Source organism: Larus michahellis, chromosome 6, assembly GCF_964199755.1.
Source record: "Larus michahellis chromosome 6, bLarMic1.1, whole genome shotgun sequence".
NCBI lineage: Eukaryota > Metazoa > Chordata > Aves > Charadriiformes > Laridae > Larus > Larus michahellis.
In genome coordinates, this window is record NC_133901.1 from 881,845 (window position 1) to 904,441 (window position 22,597).

Below are 22,597 nucleotides of genomic sequence, written 5' to 3' on the forward strand. Positions count from 1 at the left end.
GCCATGGCACGCCTGAGGAAGCTTCTCCTGGTGCAGGTCCCTGCCATCCAGCGCCATGGCACGCCTGAGGAAGCCTCTCCTGGTGCGGGTCCCTGCCATCCAGCGCCATGGCACGCCTGAGGAAGCCTCTCCTGGTGCGGGTCCCTGCCATCCAGCGCCATGGCACGCCTGAGGAAGCTTCTCCTGGTGCGGGTCCCTGCCATCCAGTGCCATGGCACGCCTGAGGAAGCTTCTCCTGGTGCGGGTCCCTGCCATCCAGCGCCATGGCACGCCTGAGGAAGCTTCTCCTGGTGCGGGTCCCTGCCATCCAGTGCCATGGCACGCCTGAGGAAGCTTCTCCTGGTGCGGGTCCCTGCCATCCAGCGCCATGGCACGCCTGAGGAAGCTTCTCCCGGTGCAGGTCCCTGCCATCCAGCGCCATGGCACGCCTGAGGAAGCTTCTCCCGGTGCAGGTCCCTGCCATCCAGCGCCATGGCACGCCTGAGGAAGCTTCTCCTGGTGCGGGTCCCTGCCATCCAGTGCCATGGCACGCCTGAGGAAGCTTCTCCTGGTGCGGGTCCCTGCCATCCAGTGCCATGGCACGCCTGAGGAAGCTTCTCCTGGTGCGGGTCCCTGCCATCCAGCGCCATGGCACGCCTGAGGAAGCTTCTCCTGGTGCGGGTCCCTGCCATCCAGTGCCATGGCACGCCTGAGGAAGCTTCTCCTGGTGCGGGTCCCTGCCATCCAGCGCCATGGCACGCCTGAGGAAGCTTCTCCCGGTGCAGGTCCCTGCCGTCCAGGGCTGCAGGCTGGGACCCGCACCAGGACCCCCTGCCCCAGCCCGGCAGGTCCGTGGGGCACCTTGCGGGCGGAGGCGGTGGTTGCAGCGTGCTGGGCTCTGTGTTTGGGCGCAACACCCGGGGTGAGCAGCCCGGCCCGGCTACTCCACCCAGCTCAGCCCCCGCAGCGGGACCGGCCCAGCCAGCACAGCCTGCGGATGTCCCCAGCCGCGGCCGGAGCCCGTCGGGGCTTTGCCTCCCGTTTAGCTCTGCGGAGATGGGTCCAGATCACACCTCTCCCTTCCGTGCCTCAATGTAAAAGAAAGATTTGGGCCCTAAAGAAAGTACTTTTTTAAAGAACACAGGGGAAAGTACTGATTCACAGGCTGGAACCTCCCCGGCTGCGGGCTGCGCCAGGTTATCCACGCGGGAGAAGGTTCTTGGTTACGCGTTTGGCAGAGCCCAGGTGTGAGGTGCGGGGTGGGAGCCTGCCCTCCCCCAGTTGGCCCAGCAGCCCCTGCTGGTTTCACTTTCTTTCCTAACCATCACTTATTTCCTTCTGCAGCCGTTCACAGGCGAGAAGCATCGCTCTCCCGTCTCTCCTCCCCTTTCCCAGCCCTGACCCCGCGCTCCCTGCCCAGGGCAAACTCTTCCCTGCCCAGGAGACCTCGGCTCCTCTCCGCACGCCCGCAGCCGCGCCGGCCATGGGGAGGAACGCACGGCCCTTCGCCTTCCTCACCTTCGCCTGTGGTGAGTAACATCCTCCATCGTTTCTATCAGAAAAATGAGACACGTTACACTAGTTTTGTTTCTTTGCAGTCAGGACAGCACCCAATGGACCGAAAACTTTGAATAGTTTTATTGCTAGCGGTAAGGGTGCTTTTACTAAAGTCCCACTGCTAAGAAATAACTATAACTACATTTCATTGCAGCTGGAATAGGCTTAGTCTGATGTTTTCCCCTGTATTTTCGCTTGTGCTCTGTGGTGACGTAAACTGACCGTGTGATGGAGTCAGCTCAAAGCAGTCCTAGAAGCAGACTTTTTTGGGCTTGCTTTTCTCAATTAAAAATAATTTCCAGACCAGCAGAACTGACTGAAAATCTGGAGTGAGACGGGCAGAAGAAAAACTAAGGAAGCGTAGCTGGAGTCACTCATTTGCTGCATTGCGAGACGCGGAGCCGGGAAGCCGGGGGGGAGGCGGGCTTGGAGAAGGCAGGCGGGGGCTTATCACAACGCCAAGCCACATCAGTCACCCTCCGGTCCTTAATGCCCTCTGTGAGAATCTGGGGGGCCAGCCTGGGGGCGGACGTGTCCCAGCCTGTGGAGCCATCCCCCAAGACCCGCAGCAGGACAGGCTGCCGGGTGAAGCAGGACAGAGCGTGATTTAAGCCCTGCAATGGCCAGAGGTTTGAGCTCGCTGGTGCGTTTCTGCAGCCTGTTTTGCCGTCGGCACACAGGGATGGCACACGTAGCAGCCCCCGGCCGCCTCCCAGCGCCCTGAGCAGGCAAAGAGCCCGGGGGCCCGGGCACAGGCAGCTCCCGCTGTCTCTGCTGCGCTTTCCCACACCCGCCTCCCGGCCGGAGGCTGCTGAAGTAGCCCCAAAACACACGTACGAGAGGAGAGCAACATCAGGCTGGGAGATGTAAGATTCGGTGGTCAGCAAGGAGCTTTTGACCAGAAAGAACTTGTTTCATCAACTCCTTATCTGTTTTTGATCATTCCTTTAATAATTTGCTGTGATGTTTTATTAATGCCACAAAGTCGACTCTTTTTGTGCAGACAGGGAATCAAACATAACCAGAGCTTACGGGATAAAGGTCTGATGGGTTGGAAGTTTAAGAAACTCCTCCTGTGTGGGAGGAAACTGTGACAGTACCACAACCTCTCAGAAAATCTGGGTGCTTTTCCAGTTCCTCAAGGACTCGCGCTAGAGCCAGGGAGCGTGTCCCCAGTGACCGCAGGAGTGGGGTCAGGTTTCTGCGTCCACACAGAATCCGTCAGTTAAACACAAGCGTTTCTTCTGAGCGGCAGAAAGCGGAACAAACCTGCTGGGCTGCCGAGCAGCGCGAGAGCGTGGTGAGAAGTGAGAAGTGCGAGAAGGTGAAACAACCCCCAGCAAGAGGTTTTTTTTCACCCACCCCATTAGAGGACAGCAGGCTGAGAAATGTCCCAGCCAGACCATGGCAATGCCTGGGAGCAGAGCAGGGACGTTCCACCGCTGGCATTGACCCAACCTCCCTGGTCACCACGGCGTGAAAACGGGGTCTTCAGGCCCAGGCTGGGGTTAGCGTATTTCTGAGAGCGGCCCTCATCCTTTTTCTGGCAGGTCACCTGGAGAGCACGAGCCGTGGGCCACCCCAACGCCATCTCTGACTTCGCCCCCCCGTGACCCCGTCACCTGAACGTCTCTCCAGTGAAAAATAGTTAGGCTGAAATGACCTTTTGGGCAAAATGAAGTTTAGTTTAAAAGCTATGGGTGCCATCCAAATGCCAGTGAACTAATGTTTCTCCTCACGTCCGTAAGATAAGTGTTACCCGGTCAGTGATCGAAACCAATCTGTTAACTGACAACTAAGAAGTACTGACTATTTAAGACTCGTGTAAATTTACTGACTATTTAAGACTTGTGTAAATTTACATGTGGGTTATTTTGCAATCTTATGGGTGGAAAAAAAGAGTGAAAATCGTGACTTCTTCTTTTTTGTTTTTATTATGCCGATAGACTTAGATGAAACTACCCATAGCTGGTGTATGGCAACTGCTCTGATTTTCCACTGGCTCACGGAGAAGGAGGAAAGTTCCCTGCTTTTCAGCCCTGCAGCGGGCGTGGTAAAGTGTAGGGGAAAGTCAGAACATGAACTGAAGTATCATATTAATTATGGCATTTTTCAGTCCCTTCTGATAGAAATCACAATCAGAGGGTTCTGTCCTGTCATTTTCGTGGCTCTTCCCCTGCCTGAAGTTGCACTGTGATGCTAACGGCGGCGCTGGCAGCCGCGTGAACTCTGCAGAGCCCGGAGGTGACACCCGGGCGGCTGCGGGAGTGCGGAGTGTGACCCACAGCTCTGCTCCCCTCTGCCACGGCCGCTTTCAGTGGGGGTGCGGATCTGCGCAGCTGCTCTCATTTCTTCCCTTCTGGTCTTGAATTTGATTCAAGACCCAGTAGGTTTTATTATTCTGATGTAGTCTGTAAGTATCCTAAAATGGTGAGACTTTGTGAATTCAGCTATTGTTGCAGATTCCTCTTAATGCTGAGTGAAAATAAATACATGAAAGGAAGATGAGATTGTGAGATTTCAGCCATTCCCACTCTGAATGTGCCTCTGCCCCTCTAATGGAGCCCGAACTCCAAATCTCCGCAACCTGCCACAAGGCTTTGATACTGATTCGTGAGAAATTTCTTTGGAAAAAACATCACACAGTGAATGTCTCGGACAGTGCGTTGCGGCATCCTCTGGGGAGCAGAGGGATGTGAGCTGGCTTGGACTTTTGGGTCCCTTCTGTCTCCAAACCGGGGAATTCATCTGCCCTCCAGCTAATTTCGGCAGTGAAGTGTTTACCCGCACCTGAAGATTTGTGTCCATCCAGGAACTCGTATATGCCAGTGATTTATGATTTCTTTTAGCCTGACCTTGTCTTTACAGTTTGTTGCATACTCACGATCAAAGACTCACGCAGAAGAGTTGTGAACTTCGTCTATTCTACAATGTACTTTTCACACTTTTTTTTACATTTAAATTTACATTTAGGAGCCAGATGTTTTCTTTCCAGTTCTGGAAGGGAATGTTTCTGTAACTGTTATAAGATGGAAACATAATTTTGGTGCTGTGACTATTTTTAGATGTGGTCCAAAAAGCCCCTGGATGCTGTACCCTGAAATTAGTTTCTCGTTGTTGAAAAAACATCACTAAGCGGGGGGGTCCGTCCTTGTTTGGAGCATCCCCTTGGGTACCTCCCAGGAGGAAGAACTTTGGGGTTCAAGCTGGCATGGCTACAACAAAACCATAAATAAGTATCTGGAATTTCCCTGTCTCCCAGACGGGTTTCCCAGTAAGCTGATTACGCTGCCTCACTTCCTCCACACTCACAAAACGTTCCCTTTCCCCGTGCTTTGTTGGTAACTAACCATCCACCCCTTCGCCTTTGCACCCGCTTCATCTTCCTTAGACCTTCCTCATTCGCTTCTAGCAAATCGTGCGGCGCTCCTGCCTGCACGGGGATTCTTGCGCTGCCTGGGGACTGCGGGGTCTGCGCCCGCCTCCGGCATCCTCTGGCTGCTTCAGCAGTCAAAGCAGCGTGTGGGGAGCTGGGAGCCAACGTGCTTCCGCCGCGATGGGTACGTTCGGAGGCGTGAAGGTTGGGGGAGTGGTGAAAAGTTATGGACGGTCCTACAGCACGTCTGCTTTCGCTCTCCTGGAGCCAAATGAAGAATAAAACCCTATCACCCATTTGATAATAAAATCAGTGCCGTTATATTGTGGGTGTCAGCAGAAATGTTCAATGCAAAGGTATCCCGTCTACTGACTTAGCTGTTTCTTTGCAGCGTTTTCCTCCTGCTTTGCTGCAGTGGCCCTGGGGGTCGAACTGTCTCCAGAAACCACATCCTTCCACCATACAGCTACTTCTGCTCAGCCACTTTCCCTTTATCATTCTTCACCCCATCAAGACACCACAGTTCATTTTAACAGCACAGGCTCTCTGGAGACAACCCCCGTGCAGACAACAGGCCAGCCCCAGGTAACAACAGCACCAGCCCATCACGCGGCAGGAGCAGCCACCACACAAGTGACCGGCCAGACACCTCCCACGGTGGTACCCACAACATCAGCAGACAACGCAACCCGGGCCGTGGAAACGGTTACAGCTGCAGTGGAGAACACAACCAGTCAGTCTGTGTCCTCAACCAAGCAAGCAGCAAATGTGAGCACAGAAATGACAGTGGCATCCACAAACTCAACCATAAATTGTACAACACCAAATACACAGATGACAACTACTGCCACAACTACTACAGCCGCCACCATGCAAACTGTAAAGCCCACCACAGGGTCAGGAAATCAAACAACAGCGCATCAAAGTCCAACAACCACAGCCATGGCCAACAGGACAACCATTCGTCCAGGGACTCAAACAACCGTCCCATCTACGACGACAACGGCGAGACCTACTCTTGCGCCACGGCCTTCTCCCATCCCCACTGGCACATACACCGTTTCCAGCGGGAACAGGACCTGCATCAAAGCGGTCATGGGCTTGCAACTCATGGCTCAAAATGCACAGAAGGTGAGGTGGAGGCACTATAAGGTGGAGGCTGAACCTTGTAGTGACTGTATCTTTATTAGGTGGAATTTATTCCTCTTTCAGACCAATTTTCAGAAGTTAGCCTGCATGATAGAAATAAGTGGGTTTCTACCAGTCCAAGGCCTTTCCTGTGCCACAGCATCTCAGCTGCTGTGCTTTGGCTTGTATGATGGTGTCAGTGGGACGCAGGGGTTCAGCGACGCATCTGTGGCAGCAACGCTTGGCAGGGCAGGTCGGGCACCCGTATTAGCTGTGCTTCCCATCATGGGAGACTAGTTAAAATCTGAATTGACTTCAGGGAAGGGCCTGACACTGGGAGATGCATTGAAAGCAGGAAACTGTCAATCTCAGACTTTGATTCAGAGGCGGGAGATTTTAGGACCACAGGAACTGCCAGGCTGGATCAGAGCAGGGGTCCTGGGGAGCTGGTGCCCTCTCCTAGCAGCGATGCACTGTGAATGATTCAGCAAAAGATGTAAGAAAGCCTGAAGTGGTGATTACATCCCTCATAATTAAGGTTTTGTAACTGCCATTAACATAATGTGTGGGGTTAGATCCTCAGGCCCTGGACTTCATATGCCTCGAGCCATCCCCATTGGAATTCCAAATATCCTTGCCTGGCATCTGAATATTTCTAACATGGGATGATATCTAATGTCGGTGAAAGTAATTTTCATACAATCTCTCCACAGAAGCAGATGGAGTACATGGCTGTCAACCCCAACGCGACGCAGACATCCGGCAGCTGTGGGACGATGCAGTCCGAGCTGAACATAACCTTCAGTGGAGGGTTTATAATCTTCACCTTTGTAAAGGTAATTGTTGCATTTAGAGGGAAAGGAGTGTTTAGGGTTGGGGAGCTGGAACTTGGGTTGCCTTCGATCCAGCTCGTGCTGTGTGAAAAGGCATTTCATCCGTGTCGCTGCTACTTTCCCACCTGGATATAAGGCACTATTGCTCCTGTCCTTCCCAAGAGGCTAGAATCATAGAGACACAGATTAGTTCGGGTTGGAAGAGACCTGTGGAGGCCTCCTGCTCAGAGCAGGGCTAACTTCAACATCAGATCAGGTCTTGTCTACTTGAACTTTGAATTTGGAAAGGTTCGTATGCACAGTGAAGGGTAAGTAGAGTGCTTTGCCATCCTCTGATAGAAAGTGCTAGAGAACGGTGTTAAAGCTACCAGTCTAGCAACACAAAGTCCAGAAATAGCCCCAAGCAAAAATCTGCATCTCGTTTTGACGTAGGCAAAAACCTAGCGGAGGGAAGGCCAGGTCTGCTGTTTGCGCTGGAGAGGGACAGAGGGGACGGGTTTGGGGCTGGAGGCCCCATGTGGAACAAGGTGTGTGCGCCGGGAGCTCTGACTCACCCTACCTACTTGCTCTTACGAAAAGGTGTTTCAGGGACAGCTGAATGCAGGTGAGGTTGGGCATTTGCTTCCCATCAATGCCAAGCATCACAACTGCCCAGCCACGAGCCAGCCGGGGTTGCTCAATCCAAAGGGCAGCCTGTGCAGTTGTACGTGGCCAGGAGCCACCAGCCATCCACAGCTGAAGGGGCCTAATTTCATCTAATTTCTGAGTGGAAAATTCCAAACAAGTGAACTACAACAATAAAATTGTAGATAAGTGCCCTTAAAATGCGCCACACCTGGGAGACTTATAAGTACACACAGAAACTTGGCCAGGAGAGAGGCCCATGCTTACGTAGTGGGAAAACGAGCTTTCTTTTTGACATCGTGTCTGTTGATACCATGTTGCCCGCTGGGACCTCACCGTATGTGGATGAGGCTTTAAGATAAGCTACCGTGAGCGCTGCTGATGTTATAGCCACAGGGGAAAACTGCGGAGTGCAGCCACCCTCTCGCTTCCTCACACATCTACACGGTTTACATGGTCTGGGAGGCAGCACGGAACACCATTCTCTGGGAGCTGATAAGGGCCGGGTGGTGATGCCAGCGGGACTAAAGACAGAAGTTAATACTGTGTATAGAGTCACTAACGGGCAGGGAGGAATACGAGACGGACTGGATCCCATCAGGCTCTGAGCGTAGATGCATCGAGGCCATGTCGTGGAATCATAGAACCGTGGAATGTGTTGGGTTGGAAGGGACCTCTAAAGGTCAGAAGGGACCTGGATCTCCAGAGCCGTTCAGAGCTGCCTCTGGCCGTCACTGCTGAGCTGTGTCCTTCAACTAATCAAGCCAAAATGTCAATCTTACTGCCAGGTTCCAAGCTCAAATTAGTGACAATTAACAGAAGTGCAAATGGTTCATCAGTCATTTCCATAGAAAGTCCAAGAGGAAACAGCAAATTATACCATATCTGAGTCATTAATGCTTGAGCAGAGAAAAGGTTTCAATTCATAATCATCTTGATTTTAGTTTATGGCAGAAAGCTTTCTTAAAGCCCACAAGGAAAAGTTAGGTAAAAAATCAAGGAGCTGCTTTAAAACAAAGGATCAGTTCAGCCCGTGAGTGTTTGCTGTAGATGAACGCTTCCTGCAGCAAGGGGACCGTTCTCTGAGTTACAAGGATCCTCAGGAAAAGTCTGGTGATTCAAGCGCCCATGAACAGCCCCGCTGGAGGCAGTGCTAAGGAGAGGGATGGGAACCTTCAGGAGGTACTTGACCGGTCTTGCCCCCAAAAAAGTGGTTATTAGGCAATCCGCCCTTCACTTAAAGATAAGCCTCAAGAGCTTAGCCGGCCGGCTTAGACTTCTTTGAAATTCAGGTTAATAAGAAATAATTTTGCTGCTGTTTGTATGTGTTGGGCGCCCACAGCCTCTCTAACTGCTTTGAACCAGGAATGCTGCAGGGATGGGGCTTCTGATTTTCACCGGTGAAAGTGGAGCTGGCGCAGGCCCCGGGCAGCGGGAGGCGAGCGGCTGGCTCAGTACTCGCCTCTGCCTGCCGCCTCTTGCAAAGAACCTGAAAAAGGGAAGTTTTGTAACTAACCCACAAGACGTGAAGTGGGAGCAGGTGTTTTCCCCAAGAAGTTATTCACTGTGGCCAAACAGAACATAGTGCGCTGCCAGAAAAATGCTAATATTTGACCTATTTATGTTTTTTGGTAGGAATACTGCTGAGAAACTCTTCTCTGGTGTATTTCTTTCTTAAAGCTTCCCAATCCATTTTACCAGCTTTTAAACCGCACGATATTAAAACTGGGTGCACAGGAGACATTCGTGTCTGCTGCCATTTACCCCCCCAGCTGCACTCACCGGTCCCCGCGTGCTCACAGCTGGAATGAAGATGAATAGTAGGGCTGCTACGTAAAGACTGACATTATGCTCCCACACTGGTACCAGGGAAAGGCTCCCAGGGCTGGCTCGCGCTTTGTGACAGCCCAGGGGAGGACAGCGTTCAGGCTGCACCAGGGCGTCAGGGCACACGCAAGCAGGACACTGGAAATTTTGCTCTGTGTGGTTGTACCAGGTGCTTTCCCTGTCAGCAGTCTGTCGGCGTATGAAAAAAAGCCAGCGAGCGCCAACGGTGTCAGCAGGGTGGAAAGAACGGTTGTTTCTCCCCTACACAGGTGCATCCAGGTTTCCTCATTTGTATTGGCCGCTGTTGGCAGGCAAAATAGGAAACGAGTGGTGCCAGCATGAGAGGAGCTCCGGGCTCTCGGGATGCTGCTGCCCTCTCCCACTTCAAAACAGCGCTGAGCACGGGAGCACGGCTGCTTTCTGCAGTTTGCTCACGCGAAGGGCATCTGTGCGGCGCTGAGTCCCCAGCACGGCTGAAGGTGGGGGCTGAGGTCCGCCAGCAGCCAGGCTGCGGGTCAGAGCAGGATTGCTCGGGGCGGCGCTGCAGGGACTCTCCCTGAAAGCAAACAGGTGAATAAAAATAACCGGCCTCATCCCATGCCTGTTAATTTGTGCAATGTATACTGTGTGCTTAGCTCCCTCCTACGCTGGGTACCCCAAGCCTCACGGCAGTGTACAATGCCGTGTACAATCAAGTAGCTCCTTTTCGCTGGCCCGAGCAGAACTGCGGTGCAGCCGAGGTGCGGGACACCAGCTGCTCCGCTGTCAGGTGGAGGGATCTGGAAACGAAAAGCAGTGCATCCAAGCAAGTTGGTTCTTGCGTCTTGAAGGTGATGCTTTAAAATGTGTTTCTTTGGGAAACTCTTTGTGACCATGTTGCTGTGGTGAACTGTATTTTTTTCACAAATATGAGGAAGTATTACAAATAAAGATATCTATCTTCTTTTGCAGGAAGCTCCAACGTACCATGTCAGTAAGATTGAGTCCAGATTACAGTTATCTTCTGGAGGTCAGTGATTTTACACTGTCTTAATTTCATATCAAACTGTTCTGGGTGTGGGATAGGCTTTCATATCTTTAAAACACTGGATTTTGCAAATTATGTGTTCTATCAGGCTTTCAACATGTCACTCACCTAAAACTTATGGCTTGAAAACAGAAGAGAAGGGACCGGGCTGCAGTTTCATCAGAGAAAAATTCTGAGCCATCACTTCAGATTTTCTCTGACATGAATTTTGCACTAATTCTTCCCAATATATCTAATCCAGGTTAATGACTGTCTTATGTCGCTTCTCTGTTTGTTACTCATAAGTATTGGGATTGACTTTTGTCCCTGAAAGAAGAAAAACAAATCAGGAGCTCAACCGGGTGTGTTCTAACAGCACCGAGCTTTTTGGAAGCTCAGTGTCTGTTTCTCTTCTCACTGACGAGCACTTTGGTTAACTCAAGTGGAGCCTGCGCTGATCTGCATCGACCAGAGTAGAAGAAAAGCCGATCCAGAGGACTTGTCTCCTCGGGATGTTCTCAGTCTAAACGACCAGAGTTTTCCAGCGCATTGCTAAGTGCCAATTGCAGCAAATACAAACGCTTAATCAGCTTAATCATAAATTTTAAAATCCTCAAATATACTTTGAGTCCTCCACAGTGGTGCTGGCGAGAGACATTGCTGTCCCTGCCTGTTTGCTACTGCCTCTCTGCCAGGCCTTGCCATTTCACGGCCCACCGGCGGTATTTCTGCAGTGAGCCAGCCCGTCTCTTTTCTAAGATAAAACTTACTGAACCAGCTGTATCAGTACACACTGGTGGACAGATTCTGACCGACGAGGACCAAGAGTATGCGCCACACCATTGTGCTGGCAAATGTGGTTGAGATACAGCGATGCAGAGCTGGTGACGTGGATGATTTTGTCTTCAACTGGTATATCGGCTTTCAAGGATAAAGGATATGCCCAGGTTACGAGATCTTTTCATGCTTTGAACTTGAGCCATACTTTCCATAAAGTCCTGTGACACTGAAATACGTTTAAGAACATGTTTAATACATAAAGCAATACTGACTAGATATGTCAAATTCCCATGCTAGACATGGTATCTCTGTTTTGTCTGGAAATAGCCCTGCTGGAGACCTGAGATAGTTGGCTGCTTCTGTGAGAATCCTAACTAATAGTTAGGAATTCTAACTGATAGAATCCTAATTTTAGCCACTTTTTCAGACCCACGCCCGGCTGAGTTGCCCATTGATAATTAAAGCACTCATTTAAACACGGAAGAAACGTAACTGATACATTATGGGGAAAATGCCCATGGTGTAGTCACTGCAGTGACTGCTGCTCTGCCAAAGCACCCAGGATCCTCCATTTTACCTCAGAAAGATGTTGGTTCCAACAGAGTTAGTGGGGCCTCATTTGTCTCTCTCTTTGTGCCTCCAGGTATGCTTTACTATGCAGCCATACGTGAGAAGCTGTTTACAACAACACTGGGGAATTCCTTTAAGTGTGCCAGCAAGCAAACCTTCGGCTTGGAGAAGAACTTCCAGCTACTTATTGTCAATATGCAGCTGCAGGCGTTTGATATTGTCGGCAACCAGTTTGGAAAAGGTATTTTCCACCCTTCCTTCTTCACCCATTTTCTCCCAGCGCAAGCAGAGGTGTGCTCCCCACCACTGCGATGCCCAAAGCCCTAATACGTACAGTTCGGTTCAAGGTCACTGTTCTCAGTGGAGTCAGATTTTAGCTATTTTGACACTCACGAGGTCCCACAGCTGCAGCAGCAAAACTGCCAGCTAATAAGGGGTATTTGTGAATGCAGGATGAAACTTTCAGAGCAGCTGCGTCTAGACATGAGGAAATGTGCTCCTGAGGAGGAGCACGATTGGCATGCTCCCAGTTTCAGAAGCTGGAACAACTCATGGGGTCCCATCTGGTCCCCACATTCCCATTCGAATTTGTACAATGAGTGAGTTCAGTTACGGCTTTTGGTATGGCCTCACCTCCAGCAGAGACAGAGCTTAGAAAGGCTCTCTCTCTTCGAAGTCAGGCTAATCTCTGCTAATCAATACCATATACAAAATTAAATTAGTTTCGCTCTTAATCAAAGGCCTGAGGAAGCATCTACCACTGCTGAAATAATTCCCCAGTGGCCATGAAATAGTTATGAAACTGCTACGTGCCTCTGCTGTGTACGCAGATTTTGAAAGACAAAATCCCCCGTGAAGGAGTGACTCTACACACCACCAGACTCCTCCCCTTCGGTGTCTTGGGACTGGTAGTTTCACTTCTGTTGCTCCTGATTTACTTATCTTTAAAAAGGGAAGAAAAAGAAAACATTAATGAACATTAGTTTCAAGTTCCTTGCAATTTTGTACAGTCTGCAGCAGCATTGTTACATCAATGGCTTGTTTGAGTCTGGAAAGCTGTAAAAGTGCCTTCTGAACTGCACTTCAGTGTCTCAGAAACAGTTCCTTAGAGTTCATAGCTCAAGGTTTCATCAAAGCAAAACGGTCAATTCAAACATCCCTGGCTTTTGCCACACTTAAATGCAAATACTTTTCAGCTCACTTCCATAACAGTGGGTTACATTAACCCGACAAAGCTTTCAAAAGGCAGCATCTAGTAGCATCCTGATGCCTTTGGCCTTGTGGCATTGCATCACGCGAAACCGCCATCGGGATCAGAGGAGAAGAGGATCAGATTTTGGGGAGAGCGGCGTGGAGGCTCCGGAGCTGTGATGTGACGGCATGCACTCCACATGCTCCCTCAGCAAACTGCCCACCCTCGGCGTAAAGATTCCCACTGGGGAAAAGCCCAAGCTAAGCTACAGTCTGTGCCTGCGCAGTCATCGGAATTAGACAATAACAAGAGAGGCTTTTGTCTTAGAGCGCTGCCGAAATCTGCCCTGGAATAGTGGGAAGGGAGTGAAAGGGGCGGAGGGTGCTGGGTCTCCCTCGTACCCTGGGTGTAAACTGGATTTGCTGCTGAGCCGGGGTAGACGGTGGGGTTTAGCTGACCAAGCTACCCTACCTGGAGGATAGTTGGCTGCTCGGGTGCCACTCAAAGCATCTGTCCCTGGAGCCCAAGGAGGGACCGTTCCTATAGATCAGATGGAAGATGCAGGTCTGGCCCAGTTCTGGAGTAACACATTAGTGACCATTCCCAGACCTTGCCCTCACTCCCAGGGCTACGCTTGTTCTATGGTGAATTTGCGACTGATCCTGCCATTGTTGCTTGGGTAAACATTCCATTTGTGTCAGTGACCCAGGTGGTGCTGTCTCTCCATAGCAAAGGCGTCAATTTACCCCAATCTGGAAGTTCATTTTAGAGCAATGAGTTTCCATTTAACTGGAGGATGACTTGAGTATTCATTTGGGTAGGGACTGGCTGAGGAAATCAGGATTTGCCCCCTCTGTAGCTAAGAGGTATGTTTGTAGTGAATATATCTTTGGATGGTTCTAAAAAGATACTGGTTTTGTCAAAACCTTTTCTGATATCATCATACGTACAATAAAATTACAATGGTACTGCTAAAGCAACCCCCGGGACCAAATCCAAGGCTTCTGCCTTCCTCATCTCTTGATGTTCTGAGTTAGCCACAATTATCCACAAATATTCCAAATTAAACATAGAGAACAATTAGAATTTGACTTTTCTTAGGAAACGCTGACTTAACGAGGATCCCTGCTGTGCTAACGATGTGCTGGACTATGGGCTCCCTTCTGTGGCCTGATCCTTTTTACTGGGCAGAAACAATTAGATGCCACTTAGTTTTTGTCTGTGCAGGATGTGCCTTGCTCTTTATTTTTAGACTTGCACATTGTAGTGTGATGCTCCACATCTGCTATCGGCAGGAAAAACTCCTCCTTGTGTACGTACTGGTCTTGATGGTAAGACAGTTTCTGTGGACATGAAAGAGCAGAGTCATTCTCCAGTGAAGCACATAGCTATTTTGAACGGGGCAAGTATTGTTTTCTTTTATCACCATAGAAAAAATGTAATAAGTATAGATCAGGCGAAAGTGGGGAAAAAAAAAGAAATCAAGGTTTTGAGATCTTCTGGCTTGTATTTGCTGGTTTGTGGAATATAGACGTATAGGCTCGGAGTACAGTGTTCTGCTGTAACACATTCTCTGATCTCCTTTTACTTTCAGAAGAAGAATGTTTTCCTGATAAAAACAGAAAAGCAGCTCCCATCGCGGTGGGCCTGAGTATCCTGGGGCTGTTTGTCATCGTGTTTGTCACTTTCCTGATTTCCAGAAGAAAGCCGCATAGAGGATACGAACGCATCTGAGGTGCCCTTGTGTTTCCGAATGCGTGTACCAAGTAGAGAAGTCACAGGAGTTCTAGCTTCGACCTGGCCATCTCACTGCCCCAAAGCCACTTGTTTAAGTGGGATGACACCCTGTGTTTAGAGCTAATGAATATTTCTGTAAGCGATTTCTTTAAGGTGGGAAGAAGAGAACTCTCACCATCTACTTTAGGCTATTCTTAGCATCCAATTTAGATGCAGTCCAGAGCCTAAATTCTTTATATTGTCAAGAAAGGAGGTGATTCAGACCACCTAAGTCAGATGCCTAAAAATAGCTTAAAGTGAGCAGTATCACTATCCCCCAGAAAATCCATCAGATTTGTCAAAGATAGCATTTAGACTTATTAAAATAGGTGAGTCCAGTAATATGACCTTCAAGTGAATAAATCAGAGGTCCACAGCTGCAGCCAACCCTGTTAAACCAGAGCTCACGAAAGCCCGGTGGGAGCACTGTGTGTGCTGAGGGCTCGGGGCGAGGGTAGCGTGACTTCCATTCACAAGCAAGTTCTCACCAGTCCTGCAACAGTTACAGTTCGTAAGTTCTTGGGTTTTTCCTACTAAGCCCTTCACAAGGACAGAGTAGCGATTTGTGACTCTTACTCTGGAGGCAGTGTTCTTAGACAATTTTCTAGTTTGCAGTGCCTGTGTATGCAAATGGGAGAAGATTCCCCAACTGGGGTCACACTCCCTGACCGAAATTGTCACTTCTCATCGCTTGTCTCAGCCCTGCTGCAAAGGTGCCTGAACTTTTTGCCAATAACTCCTGAACTGCAGGCTCCTAAAGCACTGCACACTGGAGCGATCTGACGTTGGTAAGTTTGTCCTGAAGCGCTGTGCTGCAAACGGCACAGCTCAGGAGCTGGTTGGCAGGCAGCTGAGATGTCTGTGCAGCAGAACCGGGCAGTAACTCCACCCCAGGCCACCCCAGGCCATCCAACCCCACTTGTCCATCGGTGCTCGAGGCACAGCATCCCTTTGCCACGTGTTCGCCACACGACGTGGAGAGAGCTGACGTGAGGGTCTGAAAGCACCACGACACTTGGGCCAGTGCTAAGGATGCCAGTGCAGTAGATGGGGACTGGGATGAGTTTGCTTGATAAATTCAAGGAGCTCAATATTTCATGGCCTGGTGAGAGCTCATGAGTCACCCAGTTCCTATTCAGACATGGATCTGTTCAGTGACTGACACAACTCAGTCCCTCTACCGAGCTGTAGATCCCTCTTAATCCGGGAAGATCCCATGCTCACTGAAAACGCCAGGGATTAAGTGCTCACAGTTGTGGCAGACCTGCACAAGGTCCGTGAGCAAATGGAAATGCACCGACACTGTACATTCATGGCTTCTGTGGGAAATAAAAGCTTGCACAGGTCTTGGAAAAACTCTCTGCCCCACAGTGAATGCTCTTCCGCGTGCTCACAGCTGAGCACTGGGGTTTCATACGGATGTAACTTGGAGTTGCTTTAAAGCACCCTCATTCATACGCTCTGCAGTCCCTTTCCTGCTAAGCCAATGACGAAGGCATGAAAGTAGTAACTGCTTTTGAGAGTAAGTTCAGTGAATGCTCTTTGTTGTAACAAGGAAAATCTTGTCACAAAAGATTTACAAAGCTAAACATATGCACAAATGTGTACATAAACACACCCATAATCTGTTCACTGTGGAAAATTACATCAAAATGATAAGAAATTACATATAAAAACATTTACAAAAGAGAAAATAATATTAAATAAGAGTCCCCCTTAGGAGTTAGGGTAATGGCTTAAATTTTTTGTTTGCGCTTGGAGAAACAATAAGACAGAAGTCAGAACCGGCTGTGAGCAAGGGAGGCAGTTGACTGTAAAGTAAAGTAGCACAAGAAACAGAACTTTCAAATCTTTAATACAGATACAGTGATTTGAACTGTATTCAGCTGAATACTCAAATTGAAATTTGAGTATTTCAATGATTGTTTTGTAAAAGGCTCCAGCACTGTTAATATTGCTTAGTGAACTTTATCTAGCTTATTTTCACCCTTCCTCCTTCCCCCGATTAGTGGCCAAGCAGCCACCGAACCCAGTGTGTTGGTCAGGCCCCCAGCTTAATCAGCTCCCTCTACTTCTCAGGGTTAATACTATTAATCTGTTGTTTAGAAAGCAGATTTTTATACTTGATTAAAGCATCCACTTTTTTAAAAACAAGAGAATTGCTTCTATGTCCAGCAGGAAAGGTAAACATATGGAAGAGCTTCCATTTGAAAACGAGCCCGCAATAGTGATGTTACTGTCCTAAACCCTTCCATGTGGGCGTTTTAACAACAAACGCTGCCGAAAGCTCAGCACCGCACATGATGTGACCCTAAGCCGTTCTGACACATGACCCGTAGGTACCTTTCCCATTCAAAGCTAAGCCCTTTTTCACACGTTCTTTTATTGCTGGCTTGTATGATTTGTACAGTTTGTTATTTCTACTGATATGGATATAGCATTTTCTTGTTGTGTTCTGTACTCAAAAATTTCTTTATGTTAATATCAAGTGTTTTAATGTTTGATATCAAGATGAGGAGAGAAAGCTATTCTTAATGACTGATAATTCTTTGTTTAATCTTGTGACACCCTCTGGCATTTTTACCGATGATGCAAGGTTAATGTGGTTTTCCCCACTCATTTTTTTCTTTCTACAGTGAATCAAACTGTCGGTATTGAACAATGTTTGGATTCAGGTTTACTTGATTTGTTCTTACGCTTTTTATTGCTATTATTTGTTTGCTATTTTTGTGAAGCTACATACTGCCCTTTCTGGAGGAATAATACTCCGGGCTTGCTCTAAACAGCAGAGGTGAAGTGCACGTGATATAAACCGATGAAACAATTGGATGCTCCCACGAAATGCTGCCAACATGCAGCAAAATTAATCCAATGGAGTTAGGGCTTTACAGCAGGAGAGGATCCATTGGAGAATTCCTTGCTGCAGCAGGAGATCCCAGCCCCTAAGTGCCACCTCTCTCCCCCCCAGCCCAGCCTGCACGCCGTCACCTCCATCCCCGGCCACGGAACAGAGAGCCGGCAGCAGGGACGCGTGTCAGCATCGCAGGGGCTGCTGCCTCTTGGAATGTAACGCTGAGTTCAAATTAGACAGCCCAGCTGCTCCCTGAGTTGCTGTCTGCAGCTTTTAAAGCTGATGCCTGTATTTATTTTCAACTAGAATTTAGGTAGATATTTGCCTGGCACTTTTTTATCTGGTGGAGTTGCTTTGAGGTCCTCCTCCCAAGTGGGAAGACTCTATAGGTGTAATTGGCCTTGGTTGCCAGACTTTCTCTTTTAAACATCTTGTCTGAGGAAACATTTTGCGCAAAAAGTCCCTAAAATAACCCCACAGAAAGAAGAGGCTCTTGGGATAACCCAGTTGTACCCTAGGTGGGCCATAACAGTCACAGCATGGGCAGCACCCCCAGCTCACTTTTTCCCCCAGTTGCAGACTCAGATCAACCCATCCCTGACCCAGAAGACACTGATCATGATGACATGATGCATCCCACCAGGGCGGCTACGCGTCACTTGCTCGCAGGCATGTGCTGGGCAGGATACAGCACGTCCCTCCAGATCCCTGGTGCTCTGCTGCAGCTCTCGCCCCCGACCCTTCACCATGGTCTCTCGCATGCCCAAGGTGGGCACAGGTGCACCCCATGAGCATGATGATGTCATACTTAGCCAAATTGCCAAGGAGTTTATAAAGCGAGATCTAATTTCTTTCAGACCTTTTCACCCTCTGATGGACAAAGTCCAACTTAAAAACCAGCTGTTAATTCTGGTTGGAAGAGGAAGGGAGCCATACATTGGCAATTTGAGTGTATGAAGGTGGTTTGGTTGATCACTTCTAGCTTGCTATAATATATAGTTGCTAAAGAATTATTTGCTATGGGAAGTAAGATATGCGCTTTATTTTTCTATTATTGGTGTTTCTATTATAGAGGTTGTATTTAGTCATTAAAGTAGCCATTGCTGTGCAATTATTTTATCTCTCGAGACTGTTTCACCTAACCTGTTTAAAAGCCAAGTACAATCTAACAAACAGGCAGGGTCCTCTGGGCTCTGGACACAAGCCACAGCCACAGATATGCTTCTTCTGTGGCTTGGGCAGCTCATCTGACATTTCTATCTTTGTTTCATCAACATTACAAAAAAAAAAAAAGGGTATTGAAAATATCATGCGGTTTTCTGTTAATCTCCCCACAGCTTCCAGAGTATCTGAATACACTGTGTTTCTTTATGAGACTACATCTCCTTTTGTTTCCTATCAGTCCGATAAACACAGCCCATAACTCACAGCAGATGTGATGGATGCTTGTTACTTCATGTTTAAACTGCTTTTACAGATAACAATCTCAGGAATTATGATAAGATTTTTTTGAGGAGAATGCACCCTTTCAGTGTGCAGTTATGGAAACCAGAGGAAATAAGTAGCTTGGGAAATACCACACTTAAACTTGAGAATTCAACAGCTTCTATGTCGGTCAAAGGAATTTCCCAAAGGATGGGGGCTGGACGAGGTAGGTGACCTTTAAAGGTCCTTTCCAACCCAAACAAGTCTATGATTCCATGTGATTTGCTGTGATTTTGCTGTTGCTGCCACATCAACAGCCAGCTTAAAATACACCAGTGGGACAATGGCATGAGGGAAACTTCTCAATAAAAGGGGGCACTCAAAAGTTCTTCAGTTTCGTCTTTAAAGGTTTTTTAGAGAAACTAGAAAGCAAATCTGTCTAGAGCTAGGTTTGCATTTCAGCTGATGAGCTAGGATTTATATGGGGCCTTTTCCATGTTCATTGCCTGGGGAAGGGGGGGAATCTGAAGGGAACCCTGAAGGGCTGCTGGACGTCTCAAAATTCTCTCTTTCTTGACAAGGTTTAATGGCAGATGGAGGAATAGTCAATCATTTTTCCTTTTAAGGCAAAACCCATCCATAAGTCACACCATGGACTGTCCCAGAATCACAGAAGTTTGTAATTGATTGAAGAAATGTTTTTACACCAGAGCGTCTAGGAAAAGAGAGTATTTTTTTAAAGCATGAATTTGAGGAAAATAATAAGGGTGAGGAGAGAAAGATTTCTATGAAGTTCACTAGTAAGGTGACAAGACACCTGGAGGCTACTCTGTCTTTCTCACATCCACGGCTGTGGCCATTGCACGCCCATAATGCAGGGGCTGTCTGAAGTTTGTCAGCCAACACTCACTCTCCTGGGCTTTCGTCAGCGTCCGGGCTTTCCCAGCTAGCCACAAAATGTCTCAAACCCTGCACTTCCCTTTTTCTGCAAGTCCTATTGCCTATGAAGTTGATAGATCACAAGTATTTTATTAAATTATAATTTAATTGTCTCAGTTTCTTACTTAACTCTTTCTTCAGAATTGTAAAAAGGAGTAGGTTGCATTTCCCACATGCAGAAGCAAAATAAATGGCTGTTGGGAAAAAGGAAAGTGTTCAATCTGCGTCAGGAAATCTGTGCAGATTACAGACACAGATCTTGGTGTCGAACCTCAGCTTTGCTGGGGCTTTCCTGTACCCCAGAAAATTCTGAATAATACGATTAATGAGTCCAGGCAATGTTTAACCTCATTCATTTTGCCATGGAATGACATTTTTTGCATCTCCTCAAGGACAATGAATTCATATTTCAAACTAATTATGATGTTCACAATCTGCTCATGGAAAAAATAATAATGAGAAAAGTACTCAAATTATTAATCTAAAGCAGTTTAGAAGCTTACATAATAACATTTAAAATGTTGCCAGTCCAACCCATCCAGTACATCACTAGGTTCATCACAGCACCTCTGCCTATGTACACGCACATTGAGCATATTACTGGTGTCAGTGAGAAAATTAATATTTTCTGCATTTTGGTTTTATTACATTGCACTTTCAAACATCTGCGTATGCCATCTGGTGATCCCGCTCGACTTTGCAGGCCCTAAAAGCCATGCCTGCAGGGTGCCTTCACCAAGAGCAGATTTGCAATATAAATGATTTTGCAACTTCCATTAGTTATACTGTTCAAAGCATAAACTCCTCTGCCGCCTCTGATTTATGTATTGTAAAATGTCTGTAGCTCTTCCCAGTGTTCAATGGTGAACTGCATAAAATGCTGCCATCTTGTGTTTAGAGATGAATTAAACATGCTGAATTTTTTAAAAATCTGGATTTCTAAAGAAAATTACAGAATGACAGACTGGTGGGGGTTGGAAGGACCCTCTGGAGATCACCCAGTCCCACCCCCGGCCAGAGCTGGGTCACCCACAGCAGGTGGCACAGGAACGCATCCAGGCGGGTTTGGGATGTCTCCAGAGACGGAGACTCCCCCACCTCTCTGGGCAGCCTGTGCCAGGGCTCTGCCACCCTCACAGCAAAGAAGTTCCTCCTCATGTTTAGGTGGAACTTCCTATGCTCAAGTTTGTGCCCGTTGCCCCTTGTCCTGTCCCCGGGCACCACTGAGAAGAGTCTGGCCCCGTCCTCTTGCCCCCCGCCCATTAGCTCTTGCTGAGCATCGATGAGATCCCCTCTCAGCCTGCTCTTCTCCAGAGGAACAGCATGTTATGTTGAAGAATTAAGTGAAGGAAACATGGAAAAGTAGAAGCTTCACTTAATAATGTAGTTTTTAAAAACCCATCTTTAGAAGAAGTGCTGGGCCCACCATACTGGATCTGGCATCCACGTAACCTACTACAGCCGCTCAGCCCCTGCTGTGAGAGGTCACCGTGCCAAATTAAAAACAGCAACAGTGGAACAAGCAGAGATTACCCGCATACCAGGAATGCTGTTTATTATGCTCTCTCAAACTGTGTTAACGCTTCGGAGTATGGAGAACACATAAGACACGTTAAATACTACCACTATTACAACTGATAGCTTGTGTATTCTGCTTGGGAAAAATCATGATTGCTTTGCTATTTGTAAACAGCAACCAGAAATACTTTGACTGAGTGCTACTGTGGGTTTGCTTTTTTTTAATTTCTCTATATCATTAATATTAAAATCCTGGACATGTGAAATACAACTTTGGAAATGCTTTATTGCGGTCTATCAGATATGCTTATCTGAGTGTTATTGTTAACCTAGGTGCAGTAAGTCAGTGTGAGTGAGGCGAACGCAGTGACCTTGGGGGTTCACCCTCCTTTTCTCGCCGTGTTCTGAGCTCCAGCTCCACACGCAAAACCAGAAGGTCCAGGCTCGGCCTGCCCGAGGCCCAGCTGCCCCATGCTACGTGGGAAGGGGAAAACAAGAAACGCGAGGGTTGAAATATAAATAGATTTAATAGGATGAGGCTAAATAATTAACATTAATAACACTGAAGAACCAATATTGATCCCGATGCCAATATAGAATACACCGGGACTATACCCAGCCCACCCCCAGCAGGGCGCCGTGCACTCCCCGCAGGGACAGCCGATGTGGCACCCTGCGAGGAAGGGAAGGGCTCAGGGCTCCGGCAGCGGGGCGAGGAGTGCTCAGGGTGGCAGGCGTCAAGGGAGAGAGAGAATTCTCATCAAACTTCCTAATTTCTATTGAACGTGCCATTCATGGTATGAAATAACCCTGTTGGCAGCTTGGGGCAAGTGCCCGCGTCTCGCTCCTCCTCATCCCCGCACCTGGTGAGCTCGAAACACTGAGACCTTGAATCCCACATGCCATAGCTGGCTATAAAGTAAATAATTTCACAAACTCAGACGCTAGTCTTCTAAAACTGCAGTTTTCCCAAGCATTAGAAATTAGTCCTGTGTCGCTCACACGAGGACGGTGGGGATCCCCGTGCCCGTCCCTGCCGCCCTCACGTTTCTTGTCCCCGGGTGTCATTCCCGAAGGAACACGGTCGGCTCAGAGCCCAGGCTTCCACAAACGTAGCCAGGAGCCCTCCTGCAGGGTGCGCCACCTCACATTTATCAGAATTTTATTCGATCTGCCGTTTTATTGCCCAGTTTGTCGGTGTCACCCGGCCCCTGCC

General features: G+C 48.4%; 1 protein-coding gene across 3 annotated transcripts; it reads left to right on the top strand.

The window, feature by feature from the left end:
- The first annotated feature begins 831 nt into the window (after nt 1–831).
- Nucleotides 832–21,638, top strand: LAMP3 (lysosomal associated membrane protein 3). Of its 3 annotated transcripts, none has more exons than XM_074591590.1 (7): nt 835–1,231; nt 1,324–1,508; nt 5,304–6,043; nt 6,754–6,876; nt 10,276–10,333; nt 11,754–11,921; nt 14,467–21,638. In XM_074591590.1, exons 2-7 carry the CDS (start codon nt 1,463–1,465, stop codon nt 14,604–14,606), a joined length of 1,275 nt encoding a protein of 424 aa, XP_074447691.1. In that variant the 5' UTR covers nt 835–1,231; nt 1,324–1,462; the 3' UTR covers nt 14,607–21,638. The 3 variants fall into 3 exon arrangements, with proteins under 3 accessions (XP_074447693.1, XP_074447691.1, XP_074447692.1); XM_074591591.1 differs by having other exon boundaries at nt 835–1,224; XM_074591592.1 differs by having other exon boundaries at nt 832–1,508; nt 6,757–6,876.
- Nucleotides 21,639–22,597: the final 959 nt, after the last annotated feature.

What these genes read in the sequence shown, in the direction of transcription:
- LAMP3 (XM_074591590.1), top strand. Translation starts at nt 1,463, where the DNA reads ATGGGGAGGAACGCACGGCCCTTCGCCTTCCTCACCTTCGCCTGTG. An exon ending in CTTCCTCACCTTCGCCTGTG is followed by an intron (nt 1,509 to 5,303) that starts GTGAGTAACATC and finishes GTTTCTTTGCAG; the next exon opens with CGTTTTCCTCCTGCTTTGCT. An exon ending in ATTACAGTTATCTTCTGGAG is followed by an intron (nt 10,334 to 11,753) that starts GTCAGTGATTTT and finishes TTGTGCCTCCAG; the next exon opens with GTATGCTTTACTATGCAGCC.